The sequence below is a fragment of the Charadrius vociferus genome, unplaced genomic scaffold (genome assembly GCF_000708025.1).
Source record: "Charadrius vociferus isolate BGI_N301 unplaced genomic scaffold, ASM70802v2 scaffold271, whole genome shotgun sequence".
Taxonomy (NCBI): Eukaryota; Metazoa; Chordata; class Aves; order Charadriiformes; family Charadriidae; genus Charadrius; species Charadrius vociferus.
Window position 1 is genome coordinate 1,828,421 of NW_009646944.1, and position 14,165 is coordinate 1,842,585.

Here is a 14,165-nt window from a genome sequence, read left to right on the forward strand (position 1 = left end):
TGAAAACAAGGGAAATTACCTCTACAATCAAAAAGGCTGCATCTAGAAATTGTGGTTCATGAAGAATTTGGTGGAGGCAGTTAGTTATTACATAATCTTTAGGGGGCAGAGTCCCATCTTAGAAGCTTTGCATATGAAGAAAAAAATACCATTGTCTAGTGAATTTACAGCCTGCAGAACAGTCCAAAGAAACTGACAAGTGTAGCAGTGAGCATCTTTGTCTTCTGACTATGGCCAACAGTAAATTACTTGAATTTTATTGTTTGGGGTTTTCTCAAGGGACTTAGTCTACTACTTTGTTTACCACATTAGCAGAGAGGGGACTGTTTATTCTTTGGTAGCCTGTTAGCCAAAATTCAGTTATGTGGTGCATCTAATCATAAAAAGTCTCCCTTTCAAGAAGCCTACCTTTGAAGAACTCTTCTGCAGAGTGACATAGTGTATCTCCTCAGCAGTTCTGGTGGCTGCAGGTACACTGCTTTTGTCCTGCATTCACTATCAGTTTGGAGGATGGAAAGTCAAATCTGATCCTTATCCTCACCTTCAACACATTCAAAAGCCTGGGAGCAAAGTATGCAAATGCCAATGAAAGCTTGACTAGGTAAACCATGGTTTATGTTTCTTTAGTCCTTCTTGATATATAGGTCTGTCTCTGTCCAGCTGTTTTTAAGCACACTTTCAGGATATTGTACTAATAACTATTTGACACAAGGAGAAACTGAAAAACAGACCCTTCTAAGTGATCAGCTATCCCAGAAAGAAGATACCTGTGGAGGAACAGTCTCAAGACCATCCTCTGTCCTGCATTTACAGAATCACAGAATCTCCTAGATTGGAAAGATGATCTAGTCTAATCATTAACCTAACACTGACAAGTCCACCACTAAACCATGTTGCTGAGCACTGTATCTACACAACTTAAATACCTCCAGGGATGGGGACTCCACCACTGCCCTGGGTAACTGCTCCTCCATTCCAATGCCTGATGACCCTTTCAGTCAAGAAATTCTTGCTAATATCCCATCAATTTAATGACCTATTTTGATGTCTGACTCAGCCACTGATTATATTCTCAGAAGTCCAGTAATGTACTAGTACAGGGGAATAAAAGAGGCTATTTCAACAGTCAGATATCTTCTCTGACAACACAACCGCAACCACTTCCCACTGCTGTACAATAATCTTGGACTGAATAGCTGTTAGTATAGTAAACAACTCTACTGGCTAATTCTGGGATATAATCTACACAAGTTGCCTTCACTTGATCCTCTGCTCCACATGCTTACTAAGAACTCGCATCTTCATAGCAGATTTTAGAAGCACCACTTGATCTCATTCTTGATGTCTCCAGGAATAATTATGCAGCCTCTATACCATAGTTTTTCTCAGAATCAGCAAATATGGGCTCTTAGCCATCTGCAAAGTTGTAGTAGGCTTTATGCTATCAGGGATCCTTAGTTCCTTTTCCTGTGTGTCTTGGTTTACTTGGAGGTTCCCACTAACTGCAATACCAGAGCGATAGCTCCATGAGTGGGCCAAGGAGAAATTGGGTTTGCTCTACAGTGATAGTGTAGGTCAGGAGTAACAGTACTGAGGTTCTAGCAGAGGAGCCCTGTCATTTGATCTTTCTATCTTCTAGCATCACAAGGAATGCCTGACTAAAAGTGGGACCAGGCTTTTGCTTTCCAGACCTCCTGAACATCTATATTTTTGATACCTCACACTCCAGATATGTTTTTTCACTAGCAGTTGAAGGGAGGGTACAGGCACAGAGAAAACATGAAAGACTAAAACACATTTGAAGAGTTGTACTCTAAACACCTTTAACATCTAATCCTGTTAAGAAAATGGTTCTTCAAATGCTTTTGAAAATATTTTTTCTTTCAACTCTACAAGAACCTGCTGCATATGTGCAAGTGGTGCAGAAATTGTTGCAGTTTTCCTTGAGAAGTTTGTGGGTTCATAAAATCAGAAAGAATAAAAAAACATATTTTATAGCATTATAGTGATTTTTTTGTTTGTTTGTTTCTCCTTCTTCACCTGTTCAGAAACCTCACTCACACTTCAGGCACATTATGGTGGACCAGAGGTTTTCCAGACACTAGCTTCCACTTATGTTCAGTCTCGAGTGGGGTGAATATCAGATGTTCACAGAACATCTACAGTACTGTGCTCTCTGATTACTTGATGCTGGCCCTATGTATTTTAAAGCAGCCCATACCATGAAAGTCATGGGCTCCAGTGAGAGCAAACCAGTCTTCATATCCATTACTGGAAGGGGAGCAAATGTACAAGACAGCAGCTGAGCTCTCCTTCCCCAGCTATTATCAGCATTTCAGAGCCTAAAGCAGCAGTGCATTCTCATTATCTGCAATGGCAGCATCTGCTAATACTGCCTATTGGAGGAGGAGGTTTGGTTTTGCAGTGTCCCTGTTAAGTGTATGTTGTATCCTAGCTGCTGAAGCCTTAGCAAGAATTCCACTGTTCAGCCCTCTACGCAGAATTGGATATGACACTCAAGAGCTTGGGCAGAAAGGGACCCTTCATGAATGTTTATAATCCCATGCATGTTTATAATCAGCATTGCATGAGCAACCACCAGCAGTGCTTAAACAGCAGAGTGGCAAGAGGTTGGAAAGTGACTTAAAACTGCAGTTCTTAGTCCTGTAGTGTATAATTCGTGTAACCAAAGTAAGCCCTTGTCCTGGTTCCGGCAGGGATGGGGTTAATTTCCCCAAGGAGCCGGCAGGGGGCAGGTATTCCATACCACGTGACCCATGCCCGGGCTAGAAGAGGAGCTAGCCAGGGCCAGGAGAGGAGTTGCCAGTCGGGGGGTGGGCTGCAGCAGTGCGGGTCCGGTCGGTGCGCTTCGCAGCGGTACTGTAATTGCGTCTTTATACCCCTTTATCGGTGTTATTGGTTTGCTTTCATCTTCCATTTTGCTGTTCTATTAAATTGCACTATTTTAACCCACGAGTGTTGCCGTGTCGATTTCTTTTTCCACAGCTGTGGGAGTTGCGTGAGTGACTGCGTGGTTCTTTGTTGCTGGCTCGGACCAAACCACGACAGCCCTCTACCACATTGCTCCTCATCCTTGCATCTTGTGGAAGAAGTCTGCTTCATCCTTGGCTGCTCTGCCTAAACATAGATGCCCACCCAGCTAGGACTTGGGACCATGAGGAAGCAAGCTATCTTCTTACAGATCATTGTCGATGCTTTGCAAGCCACATAGCTAATCAGTACAGCGTTAAGGTTTGGAATTTCTTTTTTTCTCCTGTGCAGCAAGATAATTATTCAGTATTTTGACTCTGATTTGCCACCTACACAGAATTAACAAATGCCTCAGCCTTCTGGTGGTCTTGAAGCACTGTTCTTCCTCCATTTAAGTGTATCAAAATTGTCAGAAACTCAGGCATGCTACACCTGGAGGCAGTATCAGTTTTGTATCCCAAAAACACATCATAGACAGTAAGGTGCAGATGGAGTTTACACTCTGATTCAATCTGCATCAATGAAATCTGAGTAGTCTGTTCCTTTCAAATCCTGTGGAGAGTTAACAAGCATTAGTAAGGGTAAAACACCTCGACTGTACACCCCTTGGACCATTCCAGATAATTGTGTTTATGATTTATCAAAGGCACATTAGAACTAGTGCTTTGGCAGCTCAAGCGGTGGTGCTAAAGCCATGTATTTAGTACAGTTGTTTTAGTCTGGCACCAAGCTATGTTTGCTTCATAATCTGAAAGCAAATGCTTTGCACTGTGAGCATGTGGTATGTTTTAGTAACAACTAAAAATGCTCATGAGATTCTGAGGACACACAAAGCCAAGTTTTTCTTAGGTCTTGCTTAAGTTTGCACATACAGTTGTCATGCGTCTGGGTTGGTTCATTTGGCATGTTCACACAAACCAAGATCAAACCATATTCCTTGCTGTAGTGCCCAAACCACTCACTGCTTGTACATTGCAGTTTGGCATAAAATCAGACAACTGCTTTTTCAGAATGGGCAAGGCAATGAGAAGGCAGGTAATACATCAAGTTCTTTCTGCTGCTGTCATAATTGAGGGAAGCTTTTGAGTTCGCAACCCTCCTTCTGACCTCACACAGATACCAGTTTTATTCTTAACAAATCACAAATTACTGTTAAGCTGTGACTGCCAGCTGAAGAAAGTTTTCCATGCTTGAAAGCACACATTTTTCTCCATTAGTCTAAAATGAGATGAGATACCTTCACACAACTTTTGTCTTGCTTGTATAATTACACCATCATTGCTGTAACTCTGTATCTGCAGGTGTTCTGAATACTAGGTCTTCCAGCTTCTTTTGCATGAAGCACATTACACAGAAATTTTAAATGCAAATAAAGAGCCAAATTTGTACTTAATTAGAAAGTGTGTGAAGACTATACGTAAGGTAATTTTTTTAAGAAATGTAATTTTTTTCCAAAGGTTCCTTTATTTTTAATTTCAACTTCACAACCTTGTGATAAGTATGGCTATAGCTTTTTTTTAAAAAGCTAGTACGATGTTACTTCATGCATACCTCATACCTTGAGCTGGGTAAAATTTCTGCAGATGGTAACCAACTATGACCAGTAAACAGCCACATGAAGCAAGAGATTAAATATGTGCTTGAAACTGTAGCCAAAAGCACTGGAATACTAATTGTACATAATTGTTAGTGAAACTTGCATTAGTGATGCAAGACCTAATGAAACCTTACCTTGTTGAACAGTGTTGAGTAGCCCACCCTCTCTTGGACTAGAACATACTAGAACACTTAAATGGACCATCCCCTTCAAGGTCAGACCACAAAGGCTTGGGTTGTAAGTAACCTCATAACATCTCAGGATCCTGCAGATCTGGTGCAGCCCCAGGCACACTACTACCCAGTGCCACAGTGTGCTGCTGCAGCACAGCATTCTGCAGAGGAACAAGCTTGCCCATGTGACAGAGAGAATTCCTACTGGAGGAACCCTCTTTGGCAAAGACAACAGACACCCACCTCTTGTCCAGTCTAAAATACTAGCTAGTAAACTATACATTTCCCTCTTTACCACCTGCACAGAAAAAAAACATCAGCAAGATGCCATAGCATGTTAATTTGTGGCTACTTAAAACTGTTAGGCATGTCACAAGCTCTAAATATCTAAAATAATTCTCAGACACAAAAAAGTCCGAGTATAGCGCTGGTGAGGCCAGATCCGGAGTGCTCGGTCCAGTTCTGGGCTTGCCAGTACGAGACACATGGACATACTGGAGAGAGTCCAGCCACAAAGACAATTAAGCAACTAACACATCTCTCCTATGAGGAAAGACTGAGCAAGTTGGGACCATTCAGCCTGGAGAAGAAAAAGCCCAGGGGGGGATCTCAAATATGTACGAACACCTGGAAGTAGGGTGCAAAGAGGACAGAGCCAGACTCTTTTCAGTGGTGCCAGGACAAGAGGCAATGGACACAAATTGAAACACAGTAAGTTCCTCCAGAACATCAGGAAACACTTTTTCACTGTGAGGGTGACCAAGCACTGGCACGGGTTGCTCAGAAACATTGTACAGTCTCCCTCCTTGGAGATACTTGAAAGCCATCTGGACATGGCCCTGGGCAACCAGTTTTAGGTGGCCCTGCTTGAGCAGGGGGGTTGGACCAGATGACCTCCAGGCATTGCTTCCAATCTCAGCCATTCTATGATTCTGTGACAGACATTGTCAAGTATTGAAGACATGCAAAAGATCCTACAGGTCACGTACTGGCAGCTGAAAGCCATAAGGGATGCTTAAATGTCTCTAAAATGATGTCAGACTCGTATGTTTAAAAGCCTGAATTATTCCTTGAGTATGCCTTGGCAGTAACTTCTCCACAGAGCAAACCTGTTCCATGCAGGGAAGTTGGACCAGATGACCTCCAGAGGTCCCTCCCAACCTCAGCCAGACTGCGATTCTGTGACAGCACTCATACAGGAGGTAGGAGGGAGACTGAGTTAGCATACTTGAATATAAAATTAAGACAAAAGACAGAATCTACAAAATCTCAGCACAAGAGCTAGAGGAGGTAACAAAAACCCACAGAGCTGCTTGTTAAGTGTTCCAGCTAGACGTGTACACAAAAAAACTGAAGACATGTTGTTAGCCCCTGCAAATCCATCTTATAAAACACTGTTTTAACTTCTGTAGTATTGCTTTGGCCTTGAATTTGAGTCTTTGCCCATTTTCTTGGATTGTAGCTCGAAATCATGCCCTTAATGCTATGAGACAGGACAATGTGGTGATCAATCTGTTCCATAACTCTGTGCAGGAACCCCTCTAATCTGCTGAACTTTCAAATTACAGTAAATTCAAATTAGCATTTTAAACATTATATATTTAATGCAGTGCAATTTGTTGTATTAAATTACCAATTCATTTTAGAAGACTTTGTAGAGCTCTGGGGTGAGTAGAAGAAAGGAAGTTTTCAGTCAAGGTGAATGCATAACTGGTCAGGGCTAACATTGAGTATCAGTATTCTATGGACTTGCTCGGTGCTTCAGTCCTATTAAACTCACCTGTGGTATCCCTGTGCAGTTCAGAAAATATTTTCTTGCTTTAATCTTCCATGGAATTAAGCTTCCAGACCTGTAGTCTACTGTCATTTTCATCACCACTCATCAGTAGTGTGTGAATACACTTGCAAACATAGAATAGCTCCAGTCACTATAGACAACACTAAGGTACAGCTTAACTATTGAAGCCCAACTGGCAACCATTTATTCAATATCTTCTTACTCACTGATGGGACACAGCCACTAGTAAGACAGCTGCTGTGCAGCAACTCCCTGAACCTTACTAAGTTTTCATCTGCATCTCCAACCTTCTTCAAACTGCCTAGACTAATCTTCCATCTTGTACAAAAAAGGTGTTACAGCAATTCTGCTACACACTAGTTAAGCTACTGTATCTTTGATAAAAATGGTAAAATAATATATGAGACTGAACAGACTATTCTTAAAAGATAGACAGCTAAGGTAGGTCTTACCAGAGCAAGGCTACAATACAGCCTCTGTGAATGCTGAATGAGATTACAGAGCCAAGGAAGCAGCACAACAGAAACTTTCTGGATCAGTTTGTTTCAAATTCAACCACCTTGGCAGATAAAGCTCCAACCCAGTAGATGAGCAGCAGTAAGAGCAAGTCTTCCCTTCTCTTGCTCTCCAAATCTCCAGTTCACCACCCTGGTGGGAGAAAAGTGTCTGCAAGAGTCAGTAAGGACGAGGACACAGTTCAAAAACACCTGAACAGCCTCTGCACAGCAGGACTTTGCATATAAAGCCAGCGTTAAATACATGGCAGAATGGATTATGCAGCAGAACATCAAGGGCTTTAACTACTCAGTGCCCTTGTACTGTATTTCTACCCTAAGATCTGCATATGCAGTGACAGCCAAAAACTACACAAAACTGATTACTTGCAGAAGGCAGTGTCCTCAATTCCACTAGAAGTGAGATAAGCTCCTTAACAAGCCTGCTACTCCAGTTTCCTAGAGCTTCTATCTCGTGTTATAAATTGTATAGAGAAGCAGTTATTAAACTAAAGCTCTCAAGAGCTTTAAGATTATAGATAAGCAGGACAGCCTCTTAAAGACCAGAATCATTGCTGGCTGGTCAGTCACCAGCAAGGTGATATCACTAGCAATAAAGAGAAACATTTTCTCACACTCAATTCAAACACTGTCTGTCAAAAGGGAACAGGAGACCTTCTTAATTCATCCAAAGTCAACACATTTTGCTGTTTAACAGACCTTTATTATCAGTAATGTGGGAAGTGACATCTCAGTGCACAACAGCACAGAGACTACAGTTTTGGAGGTTCTCCCATTTCAGACACAGAAAGGAAACATGAGTAAGAACATGCAATCAAACAATGATCAGCTCTAGATACATCATGAGGTTTGGTCCAGAAAAAACATTGAAACAATTAATCCAATTACTGCAAACACAGCTTCTCTGAGTAAGGTTAAGATATTGCATTTGTAGTGTTTTCATTGTGCTTTCCTTCAGCGAACCAGTGGAGCCTGCTTGAGTGAGATGAGGACTGAACGCATGCGGGACACATCTTTTGCCTGCTTACTAGACTTGGGATTAAAGTCACAGAGCTGAGCCACACGTTCCCACTCAGTGCCCGGAAAAACGTCTTCTGCATCATTCACAAAGGCTTCTTCAGCTGCCCTAAAAGCAATGCAATGCACCTTGCGTTAATGCCCAACACATAAGGCACTCCTTCCCTCCTACAGGATGCAGTTTCTTTCAGTATGTTTCATAAGAAATGTGACCCGACAGCTGCTTGTGAACATCATGGCTACCTAAGCTCCCACTGCCCCAAACCTGGAGATGAAAGTAGGTTGCACTAGTATGCTATGCACAAGCAGTGCAGAGGATTGCTGTGTAAAATGTTGGAATACAGGTGTTTGGTTTTAAGAATAGTTATTGAGTCTTTGTCTAAGAAGTCACCACACAAACTGCCAATAAGTAAGGTACTCCTATGTAGGCATTTTATTTATGGAGAAATGCCCAAGCCTTAACTAGTTTAGTCTCTGCCACTTGATGGCTTATATTGAACACTTGCCAACCAGAAATTTACAACTCCCTGCAAGCATGTCTTAAAACAGATTACACTTGAGAATTTAAATCAGCCCCAAGGCCTACAGGCCATCATAAAACTATCTGCTGATGATTCCCAATGCTGTAATGAAACAGCATGAATCAAAAGCAATTTAAGTCATGAATCCCATGCTTGTAGGTGGTATAGACTAAAGCATATCTTGGCAGAGGGGATGACTTGTTTGAGGTCAGCTCACAGGATAAACACATTTCCCCTGCTCTCATCCTAAGGTGACTCTAAAGGAGGCTTTGTACATTATGTACAGCTTAGGGCCAGTGACTTCCCAGCAGTATCCTTTTGGCATTGCTATGCTGCCAACAACATTGCTTCAAAGCAAGGATAACACTCCAGCATCTAGTTTACATGAACTGTGAGGCCCCTGGTAGCTGCCTGAGTGCAAGAGCAGTAAGCATCAAGAGATCAAACCAAATCCATCTACTCCAACAAATAGTATAGAAAAAGCAGTGAAGATGACTCTCCCATGAGGGTTCAGCACTGTTCACAGGAATGATAAGGTTACAGACACCACTGAAGACAAGGGTCACTACAACACTGCTACTTTACATGACATGACACTTTTAAGGGGCAGTGAAGATTTTTTTACTTAACTGTTCTAGGCTGTAGCAAGGATGATTTATGTTTGTGCTTAAAGGTGAAGAGAAGAAAAGAAACAAGGAGATAAAGTTTAAGTCAGATATAGAAAATGAGAATGAGTTTAATGCAGATGATCAGCTGGCTGAAACATGTACTAGTAGCTTAGCCTACATTCAGCAAACAGGCTGCCGATTTTGTTCTGCAGCACTTATACTGCATAGTTGCATTGGATATAAGAAAATAAGGTTTTATTGAAAAAAAATCTATCAAAATAAACTCCAGGAGACTTCGGAAAAGTCAAACACCACCTGTAAATCCATCATTTCACAAGTCTTGGTTTACATCCACCTACAGTTAGGTAATGAATTCCACACTGGACCTTCAATATTAATGCACTCAAAGCCACACCATGGCTCACCAATACACCTTGTAAGGGTGTCACCTTAGAATCTGTGACATGGCCATCTTTCAAGTCTACAAATTAAGGGAAGAAATTAAAATACATAAACAAGCCAACGAACATTGCAATCTTTCCACCCCACAGAAACTAGCAAACTCACTGGGGCTTGAAAGTCACAGCTGTATTTTCATTGATCAGACTGGCAAAATGTCTACACAGAGCCCTCCTAAATGTTCTTCCAGCAGCTAATGCCTATTTTCCAATATCACCTTCTTGTACTTTTTATCTGTTCTCTAATAGCATCCTATTTCTATATGCACACATCTCTTCTACCCTGGTTTATGGCAGGTGATTTCTTTCTACCTTCCTTTGCTTGCTGAGTTTTATGTGCAAGCATTGCTTGAATATTTTTCTGATTACGTAGAGAAATGAGCACAGATCAGGAGCTCAATGCCTATTACAGAGAATGCAGAGCTAAACATTGTGCTTCTCTGTGGAAGTAACTAGGACTAAATACAGCACCCATGCGAGACTGGAGATGCATACCCAGCATACCCATACCACATATACAGCAAAGCATCTTGCTAAGCAGTGTTCATTGGCCTGGGAACAACTGTAAATCCCTACATCTAAAGACTACTGAAGTCATTACCAAATTTCCAGTGGTATGTACACTACATGACTTAACCTGAAAGTGCTGGATGTTGTGCAGTGTACAGGATCCTTACAGGAAGACTGCACTTTGACTGCAGGTCAAAGTCTGTCCAAAGAGTAAAGACTGTTTACTTGTACTGCCCTGAAATATTCAGCAGTCATCTTCAGATGTTCAACACTATTTCCGACCCTCCTTATTACCTAGTTGACTAGCAAACAGAATTAGTAGTTAAGCAACATACACATAACCAATCACGTCAGCGAAGGGTTGTTTGTAGAAAGCTTCATCTGCCACCCTAGGTAGCAAGTAGTCCAACAGGCAGGCAAGCAGGCAGGAGAAAAGAGATAAGGATGAGAAGTACAGAACACAGCTGAAGGCAATTTTAACAAGCACATTAACCTTGTATCACCTAGACTTACCGTTAACAGGAAAGCAGCTACCACATGGAATGTATCAATAAAGCCATTGACTCAGAGGAGCACACAAAAGCTCTGCTACATCCTAGAAGTTGGGACTAGCTAGTTTAGAACTAGAGCCCAATGTTAGTATTAGGCTACTTCCAGTGGACAGAAACTACTATTAGGAGAGAAATCTCACCAGGCTGATGACGGAATGCCAAACACTCCTTTTGTGCAACACCTGTGGCTCAAACACTGGCCACAGTAAAGCTGTGGGAGTATCATGAGGTCTGGCCACCAACTAGAAGTGTGCCAATCACATTTCCCTTTCTTGACCCAACAAAAAGACTGTACTTCACTGAATGGAATTGTCAAATCCATAATTCTGGAGGAAGTGTAGGCCTCCCTTCTTCCTTTAGTAAGAAGTAGAGTCTACCTAGGACTTTACTTACTCAAGACAAACCTGCTGGCCATTTAGATAAGAAAAAAGGTGTTTCAAAAAAAAAAACCAAAACAAAACAAAAACCATAACAGTTCATCTTGAAGTCTGTAGGTTCCCAAAGTATAAAGCAACCCTGATTACCTGGACAGAATGATGCTGGCAACCCCTGGGTCAGAAGTAGAGATCTAAGTGGTATTAAATCAGTACTATCACATTTACTTTTACGTAGCTTGAAGTCAAAATTTCACAGGGAACCTCTAAGAAAGTGTAAGAGCTTACTAGACTAGCAGTCAAGTCATTAGTTTCTGCCCTAGAGCCCATAATCAGACAATTCAAACCCAACACAGTCAGCATTTAGTTCTTCACTAGCAGAACTGAGGTAGGTTATTTCTCAAACACTTCCAAAAGGAGTGGCCAAAGCATTTAAGGTATCTAATGAAATAACCTGTAGCAAAGACTAACTAGAAGACCACTCCCATGTGTTCTAAAGATAGAGACTAGGAATCTTACTTGCTAAGTACATAATTACAGTCACTGAAGACCTGTGCAGCTGAGATCACGCAACAAGTGGGTAGACTAAAGCTCTTTCTGCCCATGTTCTAACTTTGTGTCTTACAGAATCGTCAGTAATTCCAGTTCATTATCATAATGCTTTCTCTTGCTATTCTTGGACATTTAATCTAGATTCTAAGAAAATTTAAAATGACAGTTTACCACTGGAGACCCATTTCTTAATAGGACAGGTTACTTTAAAGATCTGAAGGACTAGTGCCTTAGGACATACTACAAGTATCCTAACCTCCCTGCCCCATTACTTTCATATCCAGTACCATAAGTCTTCAGACAGCTGGAGAAACCTTACCTGTTGCTGGCTTTTGTTTTCTGGAGCTTTTCATCTTGCCTTGCATACCACTCCTCCAACTCCTTTATTGCTTTCTCTTTCCATTCTGCTTCCTGCTTCTGTGAATTCGCATCTGAAGATTTAAGAATTGATTTGTCAGTCATGTTTGTTCCAGCTGAATATTGCTATCATTTCAGCTGATAGCTTAGGGTGCACTCTAGTGCAGACAGTTGCTTGATCTACTCAGATAAAGGTTAGGAGATTTCCTGATTTAGGCCATGAGAACTCTAAATACCATGAACATTCAGAGGATTAGCTAAATAGAATGCCTGCACTGCATAACTGCATAACTTCAGTTTAGGATAGGCACTTGTAGACTAATTCAGATTCAGTAAGTCTGTTGGCCTGCAAACTGTTCAAAAACAGAAACAGCCACCTTGCTATGCTAGTGCTAGAACAAAGCTCAGTAAAGCCTCTGTGCTTAAACAAAGCAAGGGAGCCTGGCACTCAGCATGATTTTACACCTAGCCTACAATTCAGGACAAGCTCATCTGCTGTAACTAGCCCATAAGAGGAGCAACAGGCTCAGCTCTATCCAGAATCACACTGTACAGAAGGTTCTGTCCTAACAATTTCAAGCTAATGTAAATGGAAATCATACGAGTTTGTAGGTTCTTAGAAGCTGTCCACAGGTAGGTATTACTGCATTTGATAGCTGTATTTAGTTTAGTTATTAGTCCATTACTTAACTATTAGACAACGGATGGCCTCAGCAACTACATAATGAGCCATCTTTATCCTTTGAAATAAATGCTGATAACTGCAGTATTTATTCACTCTTTTCTGCTGATACAAGCTGTTCTGTTGATAAAACCTGTCAGCTTATTTGTAAGTAAAGGGCAGGACACATGAATACTCATAAAGTTCAAAGAACCACTTGCTTGCTGACTCCAACAGCAGCATTAAGTCTGATTACTAGAAGACTCTTCCAGACTTGCTGCTCAAACTCAAGAAGCATGTTAGATTCCCAGAAGCCAGATGCCATGGTTGAGAATTCTGCTGCTTAAGAAGCTGCCACTAAGTTACTCACAACCAAGAACACGACTGCAACAAACATCCTCCTTACCAAGTTGCTCCAGGCGCTCCTTTTGCTCCTCTCTCCACTTACGAATACTTTCCGGTTCTGACTGCAGTCGATCTACTTGGGATATGGCAACATAGGAGTTTGTTGGACCATTACTCTCCTTAAAGGGAAGGAACAGTAATTTCATTTATACATGACAACTGAATATTTTATATAACTGCCTGCAAGCTACATAAGATTAGACTCTATTTGAACTGAGCACATAACACATTCACCTGATATTATATTGCATTTCCACCAATAACATGAAAAATGTCTTGCCACAAATTACAGCAGGATTGAAGCGAATTAATACAGGACTGCCTCTTGCAATCAGGGATCAAACACGAATTCAAGTTGACTGGCAAGCCAAACTGTGTCAGAGCTCTACACCTGAAGAAAGCAGAAGACAGTGGCTAGCATCTCACTATGCAGCTGCAGGCCTAGAGATCCTCCAGTTCATTTCACCTTCAATAATTGCTGTGCAAGTAATGTTTTTTAACAGTTTAGTGCTTGGGATTTTAAAACATTCTCTGTAACTTATTTGTCTACTTCAGAGACATTTGCGAACTTAACTGATATTAAAAACCAATGTCCTTTAAAGACATTACAGAATTTGGATTCCTGTATGCAGCTTAGAACACAAGAGGCATTTCAGCATTTAAGCATCAAAACAGTGCGAGTACTAGCATACATTTTATTATACTATTATACTATACTATAATATTATATATTGCTCAAAGACTTGCAATGAATAGGGCTATCACTAATACAACAGATTTGCAAAGCTAATGAATATTGTGCTATTTGCCACAGAGGATACACCAAGTCCAACAACTTTCGTAGGTTCACCCTACTCTTAACAGACCTAAGAAACGCCACTCCTGACAGTACCAGATGGATTGCAGCTAATGACAGATTTCATAGAATCATAGAATGGTTTGAGGTTGGAAAGGACCTTGAAGATCATCGAATTCCAACCTCCCTGCCATGGGCAGGGACACCTCCGACTAGACCAGGTTGCCCAAGGCCACGTCCAGCCTGGCGTTGAACACCTCCAGGGATGGGGCCTCAACAAC

General features: G+C 41.4%; 1 protein-coding gene across 1 annotated transcript in view; it reads right to left on the reverse strand.

The window, feature by feature from the left end:
* Nucleotides 1-7,755: 7,755 nt before the first annotated feature.
* Nucleotides 7,756-14,165, reverse strand: part of CLTA (clathrin, light chain A) — a gene marked incomplete at its 5' end in the record, with an annotated part of 10,147 nt that continues 3,737 nt past the window's right edge. Inside the window, 5 exons of the mRNA XM_009895083.1 lie at nucleotides 7,756-8,200; nucleotides 9,243-9,278; nucleotides 10,524-10,577; nucleotides 11,985-12,096; nucleotides 13,090-13,207. Of these exons, the coding sequence (XP_009893385.1) occupies nucleotides 8,029-8,200; nucleotides 9,243-9,278; nucleotides 10,524-10,577; nucleotides 11,985-12,096; nucleotides 13,090-13,207 (492 nt within the window). The remainder of the gene's footprint in view (nucleotides 8,201-9,242; nucleotides 9,279-10,523; nucleotides 10,578-11,984; nucleotides 12,097-13,089; nucleotides 13,208-14,165) is intronic.